This window comes from Schistocerca americana, chromosome 1, assembly GCF_021461395.2.
Source record: "Schistocerca americana isolate TAMUIC-IGC-003095 chromosome 1, iqSchAmer2.1, whole genome shotgun sequence".
NCBI classification, from domain to species: domain Eukaryota; kingdom Metazoa; phylum Arthropoda; class Insecta; order Orthoptera; family Acrididae; genus Schistocerca; species Schistocerca americana.
In genome coordinates this window covers 939140554-939162932 of record NC_060119.1, presented here as the reverse complement: position 1 = coordinate 939162932, position 22379 = coordinate 939140554, and the positions used below count along the sequence as shown (strand labels likewise).

General features: G+C 38.9%; 1 protein-coding gene across 2 annotated transcripts in view; it reads left to right on the top strand.

Moving 5' to 3' along the window:
* LOC124615574 (ATP-binding cassette sub-family C member 5-like) overlaps positions 1–22379 on the top strand; it is a 272433-nt gene that overhangs the window by 208343 nt on the left and 41711 nt on the right. For both annotated transcript variants that reach the window (XM_047143562.1, XM_047143569.1), the window contains 2 exons: positions 7071–7257; positions 15945–16034. In XM_047143562.1, the coding sequence (XP_046999518.1) occupies positions 7071–7257; positions 15945–16034 (277 nt within the window). The remainder of the gene's footprint in view (positions 1–7070; positions 7258–15944; positions 16035–22379) is intronic.

The window sequence follows — 22379 nt, the reverse complement described above, 5'->3', positions numbered from 1 at the left end:
CGCCCACCAAACCTACACTATATCCTTGTCCATCCCTGCTCCACTCTTGCCCCCAACCCCTTGCCTTACGGTTCATATCCCTGCAATAGTCCTAGATGCAAGACCTGTTTCATTCCACCACCACCACCACCACCTACTCCATTCTCATCACAAGCGTCTCCTATCCCATCAAATGCAGGGCTACCTGTTGCACATATGTAACCTTGGGTGGTACTGAGTGATGAGGAAAGCACTTCTTCATGGTCTAACGATCATTATGTGGGATGTGGTAGTGAGTGGAGAAGCAAAGCATAGTAATTGTTTCTGTACAGTATTGGGTACGTAACTTCAGTGTGTGAAGGCCTCAGTGAGATCTTTCGTATATTGGAGAGAAATCCATCCCTGCCCCAACCCCTTACCTTGCAGCTCGTGTCTCTACAATAGAGCTAGATGCAAGACCTATCCCATACATCCTCCCACCACGACCACCACCACCACCACCACCACCACCACCATCTACTCCAGTCTGGTCCCAGGCCCATCAAAGGCACAAAGGCAGAGCTACCTATGAAAGCAGTCGTGATCTATAAATTGAGCTGCAATTACTATGCTGCATTCTATGTGAGCATGATGACATTCAAGCTGTCTTTCTGCATGAATGGTCACCACAAAATGTGGCCAAGAGACAGTTGGATCGTCCAGCTGCTGAATATTCTGCCCAACACAATATGTTTCTCTTCAGACTGATTCACAACCTACACCATGTGGATCTTTCCTACAAACATCAGATTTTCTGAACTGAACAGATGAGAACTCTCCCAGCAATATATCCTATAGTCCATTTAAAATTACTTGATAGTTAATGTCTGTCACTTGGCACTACACTGTTGCCACATCGGCAACCACTCTGTTAAAGGCGACATACAAACACAGTGGGTGTTACTTCGTGATTGCTGAAATGCCATTCGCGCAATGCGGAGCAATGTTGGAAGCTGCTTCCATCAGGTATGGCAGGATCCCAAGATGCCCTGTCCACATCTGATTTTAAATTACCATTGACTGAACCGCAGCAGACATTGTGTTTTGTAGCCCTGAATTTACACTTGTATCCTAACCTAACCACCTGCGCTTGATGTGCAATATGAACGTTGGTTAGAAACCTGTGGCAGAACTAATAATCATGCTCGCTTTGCTTATGGCTTATAAAGCTGACCTGTTCAAGGAAACTCAACACTGAAAAAAAGATTCAGGTTCAGCACTAAAAGGGAACTGTAACTACTTGCTTTTGCTATGTGAGCTGATGTGATACTGACCAGTGAGCAGTCCTTGTTGGAACTCATTTACAGGTTATAGGCGATACAAGCAGATTTCAAAAGAAAGGAGAACGATTGGAAGAATAATGAGAGCAAATAAAAAAGTCAATATGATGAAAGTGGTGCAACAAAATATTCAAAAAAAAAAAACGCAAGTAAATAAATTGAAACTAGTTAATTGAAAATAATAATTATCAGTCATTTCAGTAAAGATTTAGAAATGAAAAAAATTAAAAAAACAATTGTTATTACCTGGCGATATTCAAACCTGCATACTTTCACACTGTAGATTGTGATGTTGCCACTGTGCTATGGAAGGGCTTGAAATTTTGTTGTTGTTTAGAACCAGTTGCAACGATCATTTTTTGCCATCAAAAAGTTCAGTTTTACACTGTGTCATATGAAGTTTAGCTAGTGGAGACCAATCTCTGTATTCGGGAGGACGACGGTTCAATCCCGCGTCCGGCCATTCTGATTTAGGTTTTCCATGATTTCCCTAAATCACTCTAGGCAAATGCCGGGATGGTTCCTTTGAAAGGGCACGGCCGACTTCCTTCCCCTTCTGTCCCTAATCCGATGAGACCGATGACCTCGCTGTCTGGTCTCCTCTCCCCAAAAACAACCAACAACCAACAATCTCTGTGATAACTGAATATGTGAAGCCAAATCGCGTCTTGTGCAAAAAAATTCAACAGTCTTTGGCTAATGGTTTGTACAAAATGTGCATATTTAATTGTCATTGGTGTGTGTGTGTGTGTGTGTGTGTGTGTGTGTATGTGTGTGTGTGTGTGTTTTGTTTCCATTCTGGAAGAAGGCCTTTTGGTTGAAAGCGAAAATGAATAGCAGTCTTTTCAGTGTGCCTCTCTGTAATCCGTTGTCTCCCCTATGAGGTGAGAAGCAATCTGTCGTTTTCATAATATTGTTGTTATTGTATCCTGAATCTCCATTGTTTGTAGTTATTTATTACATTATTAGGAGCAATTGTTTGCTGCTTTTTCTTTTACTGACATTCGGGAGTACTCTATTAAACTTCAACTCTAAAGCAATATCAGAATTACAGTACATTTTCTGCTGTCACTTGATCATCTCTACAAGTATTTCCTTAATCATGCACAGCTTTATTTACCATTGAATTCTGATCATCAGTGCTATAGCTAGCAGTCGTACCTAATAGTCTGTCTTCCTTTTTTTATTAATAGCTCTACAGACTTACTTGAAACTCTGTTTTCTTGTAACCATCCTCTTTTATCAGTTTGATATGGTGGTGTACTAATTTAATGTAACTGCACATTATGTAGTAATATGTCTAACTTACTATGAAATGCAGACCAATGAAGTGTGTCCTTGTTTCGCAAGAAGTCTAGATAGGGCAACAGTTACCAGGAATGGACTGAACAAGAATTTTGTGAGAAGAGTTCTTTATAGGCCGATTATACTTTTTTAGATTTCTTCCCAGGTTTATAGAAGAAGAACAAAATGTAAATGAAGGAATGTAACATGGTAGAAAGAGCTATGTGTGGAAGAAGAGTTGGCTGCAAAAAAGGTAGTTAACAGTAGTAATTAGTTGAACTGCGATTAAAAATGATGGGATCTTCCAAGTTACCTTTCACTGTACAGCAGCTGCAAAAGTTTTAAGGCATTTGGCTGAGGTCACTGCCATTGTGTTACAGGCCATACTCTATAGCAAAGTACTCTGTGTGTAAATAACTTTGTATTAGTACGGAGTAGGTATACTTCAGCTATGAATCCAAAAGCTGTGAAAACTTTCAGAGAGATAGGGCATTGTGCACATGTTATAGTTTTTTTGTGAGCTTAACATAGTGTGAAACTAGTATTTGCTGACACATGTCTTAATATTTGTGATTGGGATTGGAAACTCTGAAAAGCACCAGCTGAATCTTATGTAAGATAATAAATTCATATATTTCAAGAAATTAATCATTTACCATAATCATATATCCAGATATTACCGGTATCATCAGGATTTCAAAGTCAAAGAAAAAGCTGGTGGTGCCTGAACATAGATCCAGAGGAAATACTGGGAAAAGAGAGGGAGTGGGGTAGGGGGGAGAGGGGTGGGTCATACTGGTTCACTCCCGAGCACGGGGTCCCGGGTTCGATTCCCGGCGGGGTCAGGGATTTTCACCTGCCTCGAGATGACTGGGTGTTTGTGTTGTCCTCATCATTTCATCATCATCCAGGAAAGTGGCGAAATTGGACTGAGTAAAGATTGGATAATTGTACGGGCGCTGATAACCACGCAGTTGAGCGCCCCACAAACCAAACATCATCTTCATACTGGTTCATGTTGTATCCCTGTATGTTTGCTCCCTAAATGTTGTGGTAATGTTCAGCAATGAATAGATCATGTATAGTAGAAGCCCGATATATGGAAATTTAGGAAGAACACGTAATGCAGTATTGTACAAACTGTGTTTAAATTTAAAGAACATTGCAAGTAAAACATTTCAGATACATAACCAAATAGCGGTCAGCAATTGGACAAACTTCTCTTAGATGTCAACCAAAAAGTAACACGAGTTTCAGTATGGTATATAAAGCACACTATCAACTACAGTATGATAATTTATGACACTGCCTGGCAGTTACAGGCATTAATATTCTACTGCTTTAAAGAAGTCTAGTCACTTTATTTATATTATTGTATACTTCACATGTACGGGAACATCGTCTGTACTTTTTTTTCCAGTTTCATCATCCCAGTCCTCTACTGCTTTGGTACTCTCATTGCGAACAGCATCACTAATGCCCTTGTCACCTATGATCCTCAAAACTGGTTCTTCGTTGATGACAACTACTGTGTGGTTCAAGTCTTCAAGATGAATATTACAATGTAGAACATCACATGCAGACAGAATGTCACTGCTGCTCTAATCTATGTAACTACAGCATTCATTTGTTGCATTTTCTTCAATGGAACACTTTTCCAGCAATTCCTAATAGTGACTGGACTGATGCTTAACCATGCCAGGCTTACTGAAAATGCAACACTCTTAAGATTCACAAATTTCAATAACATTTCTGTCTCCTCATCTGAATTTACTATTGAAGTGAGCAGTTCATGGTGACAATGGGCCTTAAATGCTCATAGGATGCTCCGACCTACGAGCTGAATTAGTGCCATCTTGTTTTTTTGGCAAAAAACAGAGTTTTCATTTTTCTATCTTCTGATTGCAGCACATCAGCAGTTGGATGAACTAGGCAACGATCAAGGAGTTGTAGACCTTCTTCTCTCAGCTTAAATGATCATAGGTTCTTTCTTACTGATGGAACAAACTCTTCTTGAAACCAGTTCGTGAAAATGTAACATGTCATCCAAGCATTCTACAAATGCATGTAAGTGAACAGTAATGCTGATGGCTGGTGGTGGTGGGTAAATGCCTGAAGATCGTTTGAGGAAAGGGCTGAAACTGTTTGCTAATAATAAAAATATGAAAACATGATCAAGGCTGTTTTTATTTGATTTTTAGCATTTTATACCAATTGCTGCTGACTCCAAATAACAGAATGCTTTCTAAAAGAGGTTTCAACTTATGACTACCCAATTTATTCATTATAAAGAGGAGAGTTAGTGTGTCTTCATTTATTTTCAGACCCATCTTATTTCCTGTTATTATTATTATTATTATTATTATTATTATTATTGAGAGTTCTGGTTGGAAACAATTGATAATAAAGTGCCATTTCATTACAATTACACGCTAGATAATAATTTCAATTTTTATCTGCCATTACTTAGTGTAGAATTTTGAAACAGTGAAGCGATTTGCTGTCACAAGACCTTACTATTCTTTCAGTGGTCATTTGGCAAATTCCATGGCAACATTTCCATCTTGAAAATCGTCCGTTGGAAGCTATGCAATGTAAATTTGAGTTAAAATTTTCAGCTTGAGTTTTAATAATTGGCCCAGAAAATGGCCCACCTTCATTGCTCTTTATAACCACATATAAAGGCATTCATCAAGCGGGGTCAGGGATTTTCTCTGCCTCGTGATGACTGGGTGTTGTGTGATGTCCTTAGGTTAGTTAGGTTTAAGTAGTTCTAAGTTCTAGGGGACTGATGACCATAGATGTTTAGTCCCATAGTGCTCAGAGCCATTTGAACCATTCATCAAGTTAACTGTCTTTTCCTAGTTTAATCCCTTTCCTGTCCATTCCCACACCACTTTCAATTGTGTTCATAAAGCATCTAAGTTTATTCTCTTCTTTCACCCACCCCCAGATTGTTCCTTCAGTTACACCACACTCACTTGATGTACTAGGTTTAGTTTTGCCATTCTTCATGTGATTAATAATTTTTAGTTTATCAGTCACAGAATATACTTTCTGTTTCTTTGGCGTAATAAGAACACAGAAATCTAGACAGTGATAATTTATGATCCACATGATGGTTTGACCATTTTGATTGGTGCCAAGCATGTTGCATAGTCACTTTGTTGATTGCAGCAACAATCCTGCTATGTTGACGAGACAAACCAAAGATAGAATTTAGTTATTCATCTATTTTGGTTATTGTTTAGAAAGCTTGAAGGTTGCAGCAGTAAATAAACAGCAGAAAAGCTACATGCAGACTGTAATAAGATTTTTTCCGGTTTCTAAAATATACTGAGTGTGCAAAACGCATCCATAAAAGATATTTATTTTGGGTGACATACTTTATACTGTGTTATATGAATCTGCATTATGTGGGGTGGCAGTATATTGGGCTTCTACTATATTTGGAAAATACTTGTGCTGCAATTGGAACTTATCTGCTGACTAGTGGGATCATGATTTACACAGATCTGTTGTTTCTCCAGTACGTAGTTAGTGTATTTATTAGAGTAAAGTGATTTGAGAAATAGGTTAGATATGTTGATGCTGTAGATACATGTTCATTGAATGCCTCAGCACTAACAATGAGAAGTACCCATATTGGTTTCATTTGCTTATTTTCCAGAGAAATAAGAAAATGGCAGCATTTGGCATACCTTAGTTGCTATGGGGTCTCTCTACCTTGAAAATAAGACATGAAAAATAGATGATAACTCTTTAAGGGTACAACTATGGAGAGGCATCTGAACAAGTGGTGTCCTTGTTATGGCCAAATTAATATGAAAAATGGCACATGAAATACTTCTGTTGGGGGCAAACTTGGAAAGATCAAGAGATTCTTGTATCTTACTGACTTTACCCATAGATAGGCATTTTCATGGCTGGTGCCTTTCAGGTTTTGTGGGTAAAAAATGTATTCCATAAGTTTTGGAAGAGTGTGTATGATGATGGAAAACTATATACAATGCGAGAAGAAACAGAAAATAATATGAAAATGTAAGAGACATAATAAATTAGTTTTGCAGTTTACAAAACACAGTATTTATGGGGGAAAACTGGTAGATAGCACAAAAGGGATTGAAGGAGAAAATTGGAGTTCTAGTTAGGGATAGACTGACAGATGATGCTAAAAAATCCAAATTGTCATATTTGTCATCTTCTGCCAAAGTCATAAATTGTGACGTAGACGGGATAAAACAAATGAAGTGAGTGTTGTAGACCAGGCAAAGATTGTACCTGCTATAGTAGAGAAGGGCGATGGTAGTGCAGAAGTGTCGGCTACAGTTCCCACAATTAAAGAGAATTTTTTTGACTGGTCAGAGACCACTCCAACTTTGCTAGTGACTGTCCTTACCTCATTAGATAAATCTAAAATTTATTAAGTAGTTTATTATTTAATTGTTTTCAGCAGTAATATTTCCATGTTTGTTGTCTATGTTTCAGATTCTGCCTGAAGTTAAATCGTACATTAGCTTCTGATCTTATATTTCGGTCCTCTGTTCGCTGGTTCACATTTCGTATGGACATGATAGCTGTGGTTATAGTCACACTTACGGGATTGTCTGTTATTCTTCTGCGTGACACTGTGACTTCAGCTCAGAGTGGATTAGCATTGTCATGTGTGTTTGCAGTAAGTTCTTTATTGTAAATTGTTGGTGACTGTATGATGATGTTAAAATATACTTTAGAATGGGACAATGAATATTCATTATTGATGGGAAGACTAGTCATTAAAGAAATAAGGTGAATCAAATGGCTATTATACTCTGTAAGTAAAATATTTTAAGTTTCTTAACATACAGAAGACAATATAGTGACACAAAACTGCCTTATTTTACCCACAGTATTAAAATGGTGACTTACAACGTACTTTACATATATGGTTGCCATGAAGTAGCTTATTTGGGTTTTACACCAGTATGTTGGAATGCAGAATATTTTATAGAATTCTGTTGTTGGAAGTGAGTGATACTGATAGGCCCTACTGCTGCCAGGTTTTTGGTAGGTTATTTAACCTGTGTTCTTTTCACACTGTTGGTTACAACTACTCATGTAAGGGATCTGCAATATAAAACTAGAAATAACTTACTAGTTGTTGGACATAGAATGGCAAGTTTGAGCCAAGGGGCCATGTTAAGGTTAGGAATTTCAGACACTCTTTAACACCAGTAAAGTAGTGATAGTTGCTTCACTCGTCTTTGAAATGGTATCACAACTGAATCATATTAGTGTTCCATGATTATCTCTTGTGAATTAACAGTTCAAAATATGTTTCATTAGTTCAGCTTTCATTTTGCTATTTTCATGTTTCATTCCTGTAACATGAAAAAGTGTATAGACACTAATTGAAGGACTCGGCAGTAAAAAATGGGAAGGGACAAATCAGTAGTTCTGAGAAAACGCACCACAAATATTTTAATAAAGTCTCATAAATCAGATATCTGGAGTACATACAAGTTGTTGTTGTTGTTGTTGTTGTTGTTGTTGTTGTTTCTTCCCCCCCCCCCCCCCCCCCTCCCCCTGCTCCAGGTACAGCATTTCTGTATTGCACAGTGGGCAGCAGTTTAGTATGTAATATCAACACGGGGGGGTGGGGGGGGGGGGTTATTCTAAATTTCAGGAAGATGTATTTAACATTATGTACTCAAAACATTGTAGTCTCAACACACTTACTTAACATTTTTTATGTGAAAACATTTTATTCTCAATGCATTTACTTAACATTATTATTTTACTTAAACCATTGTTTTTTAAGTACATGATTGTCTGTCCTTCTTATTTGTCTTCTTGTTGCTGGAGCACAGTACCTCTTTCTGTCTGGAATGAATTGTGCCAATCATGGTACACAGGAGGTATCCATTTTAAGCTAGAGAGAATGTGTCTTAGCTTCTCTCCTTTAATAAGAAGAGGCCCAGAGTATTTCGGTTTAAGCTCTGCCAGGAAAGAACTGCTTGCAAGTCTTCCACATTTTGATAAGGCAACAGATTCTAGGCAACAATTGTATGTATCACTAAACATTTATGTTGGCATGGGACTTTGTAGCTCAGCAGAAAATACAAGTTGAGTACAATTTCTAATACTGAATTTGCTTTGAGCAGTTTTGTGGTTGGTGGAACAACTGTTTCAGTGCAGAGAAGCTATAGAAACACTTGAGTCATACGAGTTACCTTGAATGGCTTTTTTCACTGGGATGTTCTTAGAAATTCTTCCCAGTGATCAGGTTCGTAAACACTATGATAACGTGAGATGACATTTTTCTCTGCCTGAGCTAAGTCTCTGTCAATAGGTAGCATACTGTGTTCAGCCTTGGGAAAGGTGTGCATGATGTATCTGAAACAACCAGACTTTAAAAGGTATAGCCAAAACACCACTAAGGTCCAGTTCTTGTTTTGTCTGGCAAAATTGTCAGAAAATGCAATCAACTTATCACATTTGATGTCATTCTTTTCAAAATACGTCTTTGTGTCCTTTTAGCTGTTGCTTCGTCCCAGAGAAAAAGATGTCCTTGGATATCTGCACAAGAATGGACGCTAAAATTGTTGTTGTTGTGGTCTTCAGTCCTGAGACTGGTTTGATGCAGCTCTCCATGCTACTCTATCCTGTGCAAGCTTTTTCATCTCCCAGTACCTACTGCAACCTACATCCTTCTGAATCTGCTTAGTGTATTCATCTCTTGGTCTCCCTCTACGATTTTTACCCTCCACGCTGCCCTCCAATACTAAATTGGTGATCCCTTGATGCCTCAGAACATGTCCTACCAACCGATCCCTTCTTCTGGTCAAGTTGTGCCACAAACTTCTCTTCTCCCCAATCCTATTCAATACTTCCTCATTAGTTATGTGATCTACCCATCTAATCTTCAGCATTCTTCTGTAGCACCACATTTCGAAAGCTTCTATTCTCTTCTTGTCCAAACTATTTATCGTCCATGTTTCACTTCCATACATGGCTACACTCCATACGAATACTTTCAGAAATGACTTCCTGACACTTAAATCTATACTGGATGTTAACAAATTTCTCTTCTTCAGAAACGCTTTCCTTGCCATTGCCAGCCTACATTTTATATCCTCTCTACTTCGACCATCATCAGTTATTTTGCTCCCCAAATAGCAAAACTCCTTTACTACTTTAAGTGCCTCATTTCCTAATCTAATTCCCTCAGCATCACCCGACTTAATTAGACTACATTCCATTATCCTTGTTTTGCTTTTGTTGATGTTCATCTTATATCCTCCTTTCAGGACACTGTCCATTCCATTCAACTGCTCTTCCAAGTCCTTTGCTGTCTCTGACAGAATTACAATGTCATCGGCGAACCTCAAAGTTTTTATTTCTTCTCCATGAATTTTAATACCTACTCCGAATTTTTCTTTTGTTTCCTTTACTGCTTGCTCAATATACAGATTGAACAACATCGGGGAGAGGCTACAACCCTGTCTTACTCCCTTCCCAACCACTGCTTCCCTTTCATGTCCCTCGACTCTTATAACTGCCATCTGGTTTCTGTACAAATTGTAAATAGCCTTTCGCTCCCTGTATTTTACCCCTGCCACCTTTAAAATTTGAAAGAGAGTATTCCAGTCAACATTGTCAAAAGCTTTCTCTAAGTCTACAAATGCTAGAAATGTAGGTTTGCCTTTCCTTAATCTTTCTTCTAAGATAAGTCGTAAGGTCAATATTGCCTCACGTGTTCCAGTGTTTCTACGGAATCCAAACTGATCTTCCCCGAGGTTGGCTTCTACTAGTTTTTCCATTCGTCTGTAAAGAATTCGTGTTAGTATTTTGCAGCTGTGACTTATTAAGCTGATAGTTCGGTAATTTTCACATCTGTCAACACCTGCTTTCTTTGGGATTGGAATTATTATATTCTTCTTGAAGTCTGAGGGTATTTCGCCTGTTTCATACATCTTGCTCACCAGATGGTAGAGTTTTGTCAAGACTGGCTCTCCCACGGCCGTCAGTAGTTCCAATGGAATATTGTCTACTCCGGGGGCCTTGTTTCGACTCAGGTCTTTCAGTGCTCTGTCAAACTCTTCACGCAGTATCATATCTCCCATTTCATCTTCATCTACATCCTCTTCCATTTCCATAATATTGTCCTCAAGTACATCGCCCTTGTATAGACCCTCTATATACTCCTTCCACCTTTCTGCTTTCCCTTCTTTGCTTAGAACTGGGTTTCCATCTGAGGCCTTGATATTCATATTTAAATGCTAAATGTGCTAAAATTATAGCACCATATTTTATGCTTATAAAACATTGGCCCAGTAGTCAGTTTAGGCGTGGGTAGTGTCTGTTGCAAATCGAACATGATTACATGAACATTTTGGTCTCGGTTTGCTACTTTCATTGCTTCATGTATTGCAGATTCCCCAGCTTCTGCTTTTTGATGGTGACTCTCCTGCTTTATTCACAAGGAATGTATTTCAGTTTCATTTTTATAGTTCTCAGCATGCTTGATTGCTACTTAAATTGAATCACACTGTTGAAAGGTGTCCCATTTTAGAGGTCTTGAAACTTATATTGAATTCCTCAGTAAATATTCATCAAAATTTGTCTATAGAAACAGAATTTTTGCTCGCCGACTGACATTCCTTGATGTACTTGTCATAACAGAGCTGCATGGAATATTCCATACGTAAGTACGCTTGCGATGGATCTTTTCAAGTGTAGTGACTCCTATACTTGGAAGTTTGTGAATAAATGCTTTCACATCATTGATGACATCCTTTGAATATTTTCTAGGATGACTGGTCTGCTTACCTCTGCCATCAGAAGTGGGTGGAACGGAACCATTTTTCAATCGTTTCACGATATTCTCCACACACCCTCTATTTTTCTGAAATCCATGAATGTTAAAAAATGCAATTTTGCAAACAATGACATCCTTTCCGGCAGTTTTCGTCGTATATAGAATTGCTTGACTGTGTCTAGATATCCCCTGTTTAATCTTTTTCGGATAACAGTTTTTGATCGCACTCAACCTTGTAGGTAAGAATTTTGAGTATCATAGCAATTCATTTCCCAGAAATTTCAGAATATTCTTTGTTTATCTAGTTCTTTGATAAGCTGGAAACATTTTTTAGGGCATTCGCATGGTGGGCATATCCTTTTTCCTGCAACAGCTGTACTCTTACCTCTGTACTTCGTATATTGCTTTTCTTCATTCCTGTTTTTCTTTATCTGCTCTTACACACTGCCACATTTTAGGCTCTTTCGTCCTTTCCGTATGCTCTGTTGATTGTTAACATGTTTAGCGTCTGCTTCATAATTGTCACTACTGCATGTATCTTCGGTGGAACATACACCTCCAGGAAGCATCTGAACTTACAAAAAAATCAGAGTCATAAGATTAACAATCTGCACAGTTCTAAGAATAATGAAATGCCTAAAACTCTACATCCACTGTAGTTTTCATTATGTAACATATAAATTGACATTCTCCCACACATCATCTCTAGAAAAAAAAAATCTTGAAAAAGGTAAGCATGTGGAATAGAGAAACTCCATAATAACAGATCCGTAACTTAATACTGATTGCTATTAGAAGGCTAGGTATTAACACATAGCTACATTTACAGATACTGTAATACTTCATAGAAAACTAATACAGACTTCTTATTGTGGCAATAAGTAATGTTAGGGGTAGCTCTTAACATTATTGGTATCAAATTGTCAAGTAAATTCATGTAAATAATGTTAAGGGATGCAACTTAACACTGTTTACTTACAGAAATAAATATTCATATCTACCTGATTATCAACAACTCTGGAGGTGCTTTCATCTTCAGGAACATAATCCGGGTCTTTATCAGAGTCATAAGTATCCAGGTCATCTACACACTCATTCAAAAACTCACTGTAAAGCTTGTTTTTCACAAGAACATTGGACACTTCACTCTCACTTGCCACCATGTTTTTGGCACTTACCATTGTTTACTTGCACACAAATCGAAAAAGCTGCCAACAGCGAAAATCTGAAAGTTGACAAAGTAGTGTCATCTATCGATTTTTCGTGGAATGTTTTACTGCTGCGAATGAAACATGCCATCTCTGTCATTTTACAATTAATATCTCTGTTTCTCGCACTGTTCCTTGCCATTGTTTACTGCCGAGCCTCTCAATTTTCAAGTTGTTAACAGCCTAACTTACGATAGTCACATGCCAAACCTCTTCAGTTCATGAATGAACCACTTCTGTTGGAACACCCAATAAACTGATTATTGCTCACAAGGGAATCTACCCACCTCACCCCCCTCAGATTTAGTTATAAGTTGGCTCAGTGGATAGGCCTTGAAAAACTGAACACAGGTCAATCAAGAAAACAGGAAGAAGTTGTGTGGAACTATGAAAAAAATAATAAAAATATACAAACTGAGTAGTCCATGCGCAAGATAAGCAACATCAAGGATACCGTGAGCTCAGGAGCGTCGTGGTCCTGTGGTAAGCGTGAGAAGCTGCGGAACGATTGATCTGTGTTCAGTTTTTCAAGGCCTATCCACTGTGCCAACTTATAACTAAATTTGAGGGGGGTGTGATGGGGAGGTTCCGTTGTTAGTTGCCAGCTTGTGCGACTGAATGCAAGTTTCATCTCTTGTTACGACATCATATACAGCTTTTGCATTTCCTCAATTGAATTTTTTTTTTGGCTAACTTATATGTGACTGTTTTTGAGCTTTGGTCACATTGTGCAAAATCCACCAGGAACAGATTCTTTTGACAGCTAAATTGAATGTACTATAGATTTTGATATGCTTAAAAATGCCCCATATCATAGTAAGTCATTTGCCAATCTGCTTAAATTAAGTGTGAGAACTATTTATTATCAGTGAAAAATGGATATAATTTTGGAAAATGTCTTGCAGTTTGAGCAGTCATTTAACAAATTATTTGTGTTGAGTGAAAAATACTAATAATTAGAGTTGTGTTACAACAACTTGAAAAAGAGCTTGCTACTCACCATATAGAGAAGATGTTGACACACAGACAGGCTCAGTGTAAAAGAACGCTAGAAATACCGTATTTACTCGAATCTAAGCCGCACCGGAAAAATGAGACTCGAAATCAAGGAAAAAATATTTTCCCGAATCTAAGCTGCACCTGAAATTTGAGACTCGAAATTCAAGGGGAAAGAAAAGTTTTAGGCCGCACCCCCAAATCGAAACAAAGTTGGTCCATTGTAATATGAGAGACAATTTAGGTCGAATGAATGACGATACAGCTACAGTAGTTTGGTTCGAGTCATAAGCTCAGCAGTTAAGCTTTACCAGGTCGCCATTGCTATGCATCAGGCGCTCCGTCCGTATTTATGAGGGTACCCTTCCTTTTCCACGTGCTTCATCTGGTTTGAATTGATTGCTTATTTTTCATTGATCTGATAAATGCCGTTCTCTTTGTTATAGGTGTTATGTCACTCACCTGAAAATGCATTACTGTACTGTGCATTGTTTGTCGCATTCTGATAATGAGTGTTTACGGCCTGTCGCCGCTCGCGGCACGGCTTGCTTTTGTGCGCGCTTCCGCCGCTTACAATAAAAAAAGACAGGAATTGTCTCATTAGCGAAACCATGGCAAGAGACTGCTATTTGTTGTTACTTACACTGCTGTTTTCTTTGATAATGATCAACAAAAACCAAATAATAGACTGCGTATGATAGATGATGTTCTGAACGAGAGTTTAGCGAAAATTTTTCTCCGTTTGAAAATCTTTGCAGGCGCCTCTTTAATACATTAGATTCTGCACAGAAATTAGTCATCTTAGATTTAAAAATCTAGTCAATTGCCGTGCTTCATTTCTGACTGTAACACTATTAGACATAAGAATAATACGAATATAAACATGACATGATATGTATATTCTTCCGCGTTTGCTGTTGTCTCACTCTAGTTTGGTAGTTTATTAGGCAGACAATTTAAATGAGATAGCAGTAAACATGAAAGAATACATGGCAAAATGTCTATATTCGTATTATTCTTATGGTGAAGACAATACCGCATGTGATTCACAATTCATAAAAGTTCCTCTTAGCAACCATCTCTTCTCACAGGTAGGAAAAATTCAGAACGTAGAGTTGGCCATATTGACAAACATCCCAGTCTTGCCAGTCGGATTTTCGTAGTAAATTGAAATGCTGCTACATTCGAAGATGAACAATACGGAATTTTTATTTACTTCGTTGGATAATGTATGAAAATGCAGTGGTCGAAACTGGGGGCGGAGAAAAAAAGCTCGTCTTCCACCCTTTTTTTTTTTACTGACGCAGGGGTTTTGGCGCCAGTATTTATCATTGTGCCTGTGTAGCGCTACATACAGGGTGGTCAGAAAATATGTGAAATAATTGTAGGGATGTTACAGGGCAGGTTGTACTGGGACATAAATGTTAAGAAAGAAATTCGATACGTTGCGCCGTTTCCGAGTTATTTAGCATTGAAGTTAGTCAATCAGATCGTCGCGCGCATAAATTCAAGTTTCAACTAACGAGACAAAGCACTCGTTGGGCAACACCGCCCTGGCAGGCCGCTTGAATGCGAGCGCGCGACGCCCCGATTGGCGAAATTCTATGCTAAATAACTCGGAAACGGAGCAACGTATCGAATTTGTTTCTTAACATTTATGTCTCAGTACAACCTGCCCTGTAACATCCCTACAAGCATTTCACACCGTCTGACCACCTTGTATATTTGATGGCAGAAGTTAATTGTGGCGGCACCTGCCAACATTTTTCGGAACTTCCGCCTACTTTGCACTCGATTCTAAGCCGCAGGCGGTTTTTTGGATTACAAAAACCGGAAAAAAGTGCGGCTTAGATTCGAGTAAATACGGTATTTAGGCAATTGCAGACAGGCCTTTGTGATGGTAGTCGTGTGTGTGTGTGTGTGTGTGTGTGTGTGTGTGTGTGTGTGTGTGTGTGTGTCCTACTTTGGAAGGAGGACTTCATCTGAAAGCTTAAATATTTCTAACATTCATTGTCATTATGCTTGTCTGCAACTCAGCGCCGCCTTGTGTGGTGAGTAGCAATCAATTTTTTACGTACTGTTATTCCAACTTAGACTTTCCATTGTTTAAAGCGATGGTACCAAGATACGCTAAACAGGAAATGTGAGATTATTTTATTAATAAGTGTATTTAAAGGGCATTTTAATATTGTCATCTTGATCACTATCTGAGATGTAGGTGAATTATAGGCACTTTAACTCCTAGCCTCTTTGTATAATTAAGGTTGATGAGTTAACAGTACAAAAATATGAATGGATTCATGCTGTATGTTTGTTACGAATTATGTTTGTATCCCCTTTATCCCCCTCATTTTTCAGGTAAGCACATTTGTACCATATGTGATGCAGTTGAAATCTGAAATGCAAGCACGATTTACATCTGTTGAAAGAGTTCTAGAGTATACTGAGGTAAGTACTTGTGAGATAATTAACATAAAAATTTTCATCGCATTTTTCATATGTTTTTGTTGAAGATTCTTTTTGTGTGTTACACTTTTTTTATCTTCCTTTGTTCTGGTGCCACATGTTCTTATTGAATTACCCATTCTTAAAAATAATTTAACAGCTTTATGTAACTTCAGTTTTCAGGGTCAGCAAAGTGAATTGTATAATTTTTTTAAATCTAAAAGTCAGAATCAGCTTACAGGCTGAGGAAGGCTCATCCACTGAGTTTTTTCAACCACAAAAAGACACACTGTAATGTTCCCTGCATTTATGGTTATTATTTGAAGTTCAAATTATCATCCAGTATTGACTATTGAAAATGTTGTTCTGTTATTTTTTAATGTCTTGATAGACAGGGGATACTAAAAGCTTTCTGAAGATTCCAAAGTAGAAGCTGGAAATCAAGATGTAGGGGCCTGCCAGATGTGGCCTTTTACTTGGATGTTGGGTCATCGAGTGGAGGCGTGGTCCTGTGGTGTGACAAGGCACCATAGCACTTGCATAACAGTCAATTATTTCCAAGATTTTTACAATCACTCTGCCTTCTTTCCAGTCTGGCCTAGCAGTGGCCGTGCAGTGCCTGATTTGCGTGGAGATAAGTTAGCACATCAGTGCCCAGTGAGGAGTCTGCTGGCTCCGCCCCTGGCATAGTCTGAGGTCATGCCATGGCAGCATCAGGGCCAGAGTCTCTCTGTAGCCTGGCATGGCTATGGACATGTATCGGAGTCTCAGTGCCCTCATGGGTATAGCTACACTTACACTTCACCCCAAAAATATGCACGCTCCTATTATCGGTTGTCATGAGGGCATGTAGGCAAAAGACCCAACAGCAGTAAGGCAGTACTTGCATTCCACTGGAGTGGTGGTACAGCTTACAGATAGGCATATCGGTTCTTCATTCATGGAAGATTGGCCTGGCCCTCATCTTTGATTATTCACAGATGTGACCAGGAGGAATTCAGCGCTCAGAGTTGTCATAGCAGTAGAGGCAGCAGCTGGTAGCACTTCGTCATCCTGCAAATAGTTGGGCTGGCCTTCCAGTGGTATCAGTGATGCAGACATAGTGGCCTGACTCGTAGAATGAGTGATAGGAAGAAAAGGGTTTTATAGCAGACGATCACATGATACCCCTGTTCCAGGAGGTGGATGTGCTCCCATTTTCCGTGGCTGTCAGCATTCTTGGTTGCATAATGTTTAGTTTCAGAACTTCAGTGCATTCTTTTTTGTAAAGTTTGCAGCCTGAAAGATAGTGTTAAGTCTACTCTGCACTGTTGTTAAGGTGCTGGATCAGGTGTTTCTGACACTCTCTCACACACAGTCTGAGGCAATGAGCTCCCTACTTGTTTGTGCAGAGCTTCTTCTGAGTGTTGAAAACAATATCGAAGAACAACTTAGTAGTTTTCTGCCCCACTGGTTGATTCTATTAGTATTGCACATGCACGCTCGTCATATGTACAATAGGCGTCTTGTGAAAGATATATCAATTTCTTAAATGAACCAGTGTCATAAATATTCTATTTTAGAAATAATTTACGTAAGGGGTAAGAGTCTCAGTCTTACTGTTAGTAGTTACAAGTAAATATGTTTTGTTGTACTTCATGCTACAGCTTTTTGTATCCTTTTTCAGAGTTTAGACATTGGATCCTTAGTTTCCTGTTTTGTACACAATAATTTTATTTGACGAAGTTTAAAAACTTATTAAGAAAAATAGAATTAAGGTTATAAAGACATTTAATCTTTGCAGTCAACATTGTTAAAGAAGAAAATTAACATTTTACACATTTTTCTTTTTCAAGGAAATGATTTTGTCTAGGTTTGGTACAGTATTCCAGGACCTGCTAACCTCAAAGAATTTGTCAAATTTTTATCATTAAGAAGTGAACAGTTCTTAGTTTTAGAAAGTTTTAAAAGGGGGAAAAAGTGCTCACAGATATACGTGTAACCAAACATTGAGAGAACTTTGGCCACCTGCTTGTGCAAAAGAAGACACTTCTTTCATGGAAAACAGCTGTAAAATTCATCCAAAGCTTTATGCATAAGAAAGCGGTCCTTCAGGCAGATATCACACTGTAGGTCAATCAGCTCTAGTTGTAACGCTTCTGAGACATCCTCTGCCCAAAGGGAAAAGTGAACAAATATAGCTAAGGCCAGTTGAAGCTCACAAACCTCCAGAACTCTGTTTCAAACTCTTCTTGTAATTCGCAAATGATTTGAACATAATCTGAAAAATCTTCATCTTCTTTGTTGTTGTTCTGGTCTTCAGTCCTGAGACTGGTTTGGCGCAGCTCTCCATGCTACTCTATCCTGTGCAAGCTTCTACATCTCCCAGTACCTACTGCAACCTACATCCTTCTGTATCTGTTTAGTGTATTCATCTCTTGGTCTCCCTCTATGATTTTTACCCTCCACGCCGCCCTCCAATACTAAATTGGTGATCCCTTGATGCCTCAGAACATGTCCTACCAACCGATCCCTTCTTCTAGTCAAGTTGTGTAACAAACTTCTCTTCTCCCCAATCCTATTCAGTACCTCCTCATTAGTTATGTGATCTACCCATCTAATCTTCAGGTTGTCCAAACTATTTATCTTCCATGTTTCACTTCCATACATGGCTACACTCCATACAAATACTTTCAGAAATGACTTCCTGACACTTAAATCTATACTCGATGTTAACAAATTCCTCTTCTTCAAAAACGCATTCCTTGCCATTGCCAGTCTACATTATATATCCTTATCCTCTCCACTTCGACCATCATCAGTTATTTTGCTCCCCAAATAGCAAAACTCCTTTACTACTTTAAGCGTCTCATTTCCTAATCTAATTCCCTCAGCATCACCCGACTTAATTCGACTACACTCCATTATTCTCGTTTTTCTTTTGTTGATGTTCATCTTATATCCTCCTTTCAAGACACTATCCATTCCGTTCATCTTCTTTAACACTGTCTAATGCAGAGAGGTGCCCACAATTCTCCTTGCGCTACTTTTTTCCCCACAAAATAATCGTCTGCACTAAATCAATGATTTTCACCTTGGAGTGAAATGTTCCAAGTATTTAAATGACAAGGTAGGTCACGCAAAAAAGCCAAATTTGCCATTTAGGATCACAAAGTAATTCTTCTGGACATCCTTTCATTACAAAAAAGGTATTTATTTCGCCCCTCAAGGGGGGGGGGGGGAACAGATGAAGCGCTTTCCCCCTGCTTAGCCATCTTACTTCGGCATGGTAGGGGATGTCTGGGTATTCTGCTTCGATATCAGCCAGAAATTCTTTAAATTGATGATGTGAGAGTCCATGTGACCAAAGATAATTAAACATTCGAACAACTGTGTCCATAACATTTTTTATGTTGACAATCTTCGCACAAAATGCCTCGTGGTGTATCAGACAATGGACTGCCATGAGTAAGGAACAGACGACTTCAGTCATTTTTACTTGACATAACCCAGGAATCCAGCACGTGTCCCTCATAGCACAGAGGCGCTCCATTCATTCTATCACGCTGGTCAGGCATTGCCATTTAATACCCATTTACTTTAACACATTTTCAATGGCTAGAAAAATATCCAAACCAGTGGTTGTATCTTTTAATGGTATAAGGTTGAGGAATTCTTTTGTGACATGCAGATTGTCATCAACACCTCGAATGAATATGACAAGCTGAGAGATGTCTGCAATGTCCGTGGACTCGTCAAGAATGATAGAAAATGAAACGAAATTTGCTGCTCACTCCATTAGTTGCTGCTCTATATCTGTGGCCATATCTTTGACTCAGCGAGCAACAGTTTGAGACAAAAGAGCTATTTTTTCAAATTTTTCTGTCAGGTCTGTTGGACAAATACAAACCGCTGAGTCGATCACGCAATCATCTGAGAGGTTCCCAGCTGCAAAGTGTTTACCTGCAAATGCATTTGTAACTAGTGTGCAAACTTTGCCCAGCTGTTTCCTGCTGCTAAAAAAAAAAAAAAAAAAAAAAAAAAAAAAAAAAAAAATCAAACTACAACATATGTTTTCCAGTCCATCAAACCACGAATACACAAAAACAAAGAGTGACTCTTAATGACACTATGCTATCTGAGAGAGCGTCCATGACGGCTTTTCAGAGAGAGGCAAAAAATAATGTACCTGAAGCTTTTTCTTATGTCTGTGAGATGCGATTTAATGCAACCCAAATACAAAAATTAACTGAAAAGAAATGTTCCTTGTTGCTGGCAAATTGATATTTGATAACTGGCACATTGCTAAGTGACCTGTAAGATTGTAAAATATAGTTTTATTTATGATCTTTATCAATAATAAACAGTCATACAATAGGAAACACTTCTCTGCAATGCTGCTTGAAATTTTCTTTCAGTTCTTCAAGCGTTGATTGGTGTTCCTTTTGCGACAAATTTTTGATCTGATCTTCGTGACAGGTATTAAAGTACCATTCAGTCGAGTACATTTTTAAATACGTGAGGTTCTGATGACATAATAAACATTTGACATGATTTTTGACAGCAGTACAAAAGAAATTAATTTCCCATGCGGGTTTAAATAGTGTAGGTGCGTCACTGCAACAACTTACGAATTCGCACGGGGTGCTGGCCTCAGACGATCGCAGGCGCTAGCACCCCAGGGGCACAGTTTGGATAAGCCTGGGTTATGTCATCACTGGATACTCAACGGCATACTCTACTTAGTGACGTCACAGTTGGTTTCAACAAAATTTTTATTTATCTGCAACAAAGAATTTAGCACAATATGTAATTGCATAAATAAAGATGACTCTTCTCCATTCCGTATATTCTTGAAATATGATAATTTAACTCTTTGTGTAAACAGTTTCTTCTACGGGAACAGTACAATAGCTTTGTCACTCAGGATATCAAGGTAAACGTCAGCTTGACATTTGGAAATGTAACTATAGAATAAACACAGGGTATTCCAAATTTAAGCAACAAATGGAAATTTTCCGAGGTTGCTTTTACTTTGTCAGAAAATGATGTAAACAGGTGATAGTAAAGTAGAGAGAGTGCAAAGAGTTCAGAATGTAAACAACTGCAACATGCATAATGGTAGACAAACATTTCTTCATTTTGTCCAAATTAATGGATTTGTGCACATATTCCAACAATTGGCTAATGTGCTCAGTATGGTGTGTGACCCCCTGTGGCAACAATACAGGCCTGACAACAATGGGAAATGATGTTATCAGTCTCATGTTGAGGCAGTAATCCCCATTCTTCCTGCAGAGGTGCTCGCAGCCTATGAGAGTGGTTGCTGGATGCTGAGGTGATGCAAGCCGTCCCTCTAGTGTTTCCCAGACATGCTCTATGGAATTCAAATCGAGAGAGCAAGAAGGGCACACCATGTGTGCAATACCTTCCATTTCCAAGAAACCATCAACTACTCGTGCCCTATAAAGTCGAGCATTTATCATCCATCATTACTAACTCTGGTCCCAAAGCAGCTCACAACAAATGCAAATGAGGTCCCAAGATCTTGTAACAATACGTGTCAGTAGTTAAACTTTACCATTTCACCCATACTATTTCATGAATAGGGGTTCGAGTGGTAAACATAATCCCCGCCCTCACCATTAGGGATCTTCCTCAATATCGGTCTCTTTCCACATTGTTTGGGTTTCGAAATTGTGGCCCATGTTCTCTCCAGATATGAATCCATCGAGAATCAATCTCCAGACTAAATTGGAATTCATCTGTGAAAACAACTTTGGCCCACTGTTCGACTGCCCCCGTGGCGTATTGATTACTCCACTCTAGACGTTCCTTTCTGTGAAGACGTGTCAGAGGTAGACATGCAGAACGTCTCTGACAATAAAGACCACTTTTCCAAAGCCTTCGGCCCACCATTTGCCTCGGTACAACACATCAAGTGGATGCTGAGAGCTCACACGCCAGTTGCCATGCAGTACTAAGGCGGTACTGTCGTGCCCTTACAGCCAAATGACAGTCCTCTCTTCTCAATTCACATGTGGTTGGCTCTGCCTTGGTCTTCGAGATACAGTTTCGATCTCTAGAAACTGTTCCCACATCCAATAAACAACAGAATGATTTACTCCAAGCTTTTTGGTCACGTCAGTTTGTGACTGTTCTGCTTCCATTCTTTCTATGTCCCTCCACCACAGAGAGTCTTGTAGGCAACTTCTCTGTGCCATACTGCACCTTCTGTGATGGTGTGCATAGCGATTGTGGGTGTGGGACTACCTAGCAAACACTACCTCGTTTCATAGGTGCCCTGACATCATTGTTAGCATGGTTGTCCGTTCACCAGAATGCCATCCTCTCTGCAGAAAAAGATTA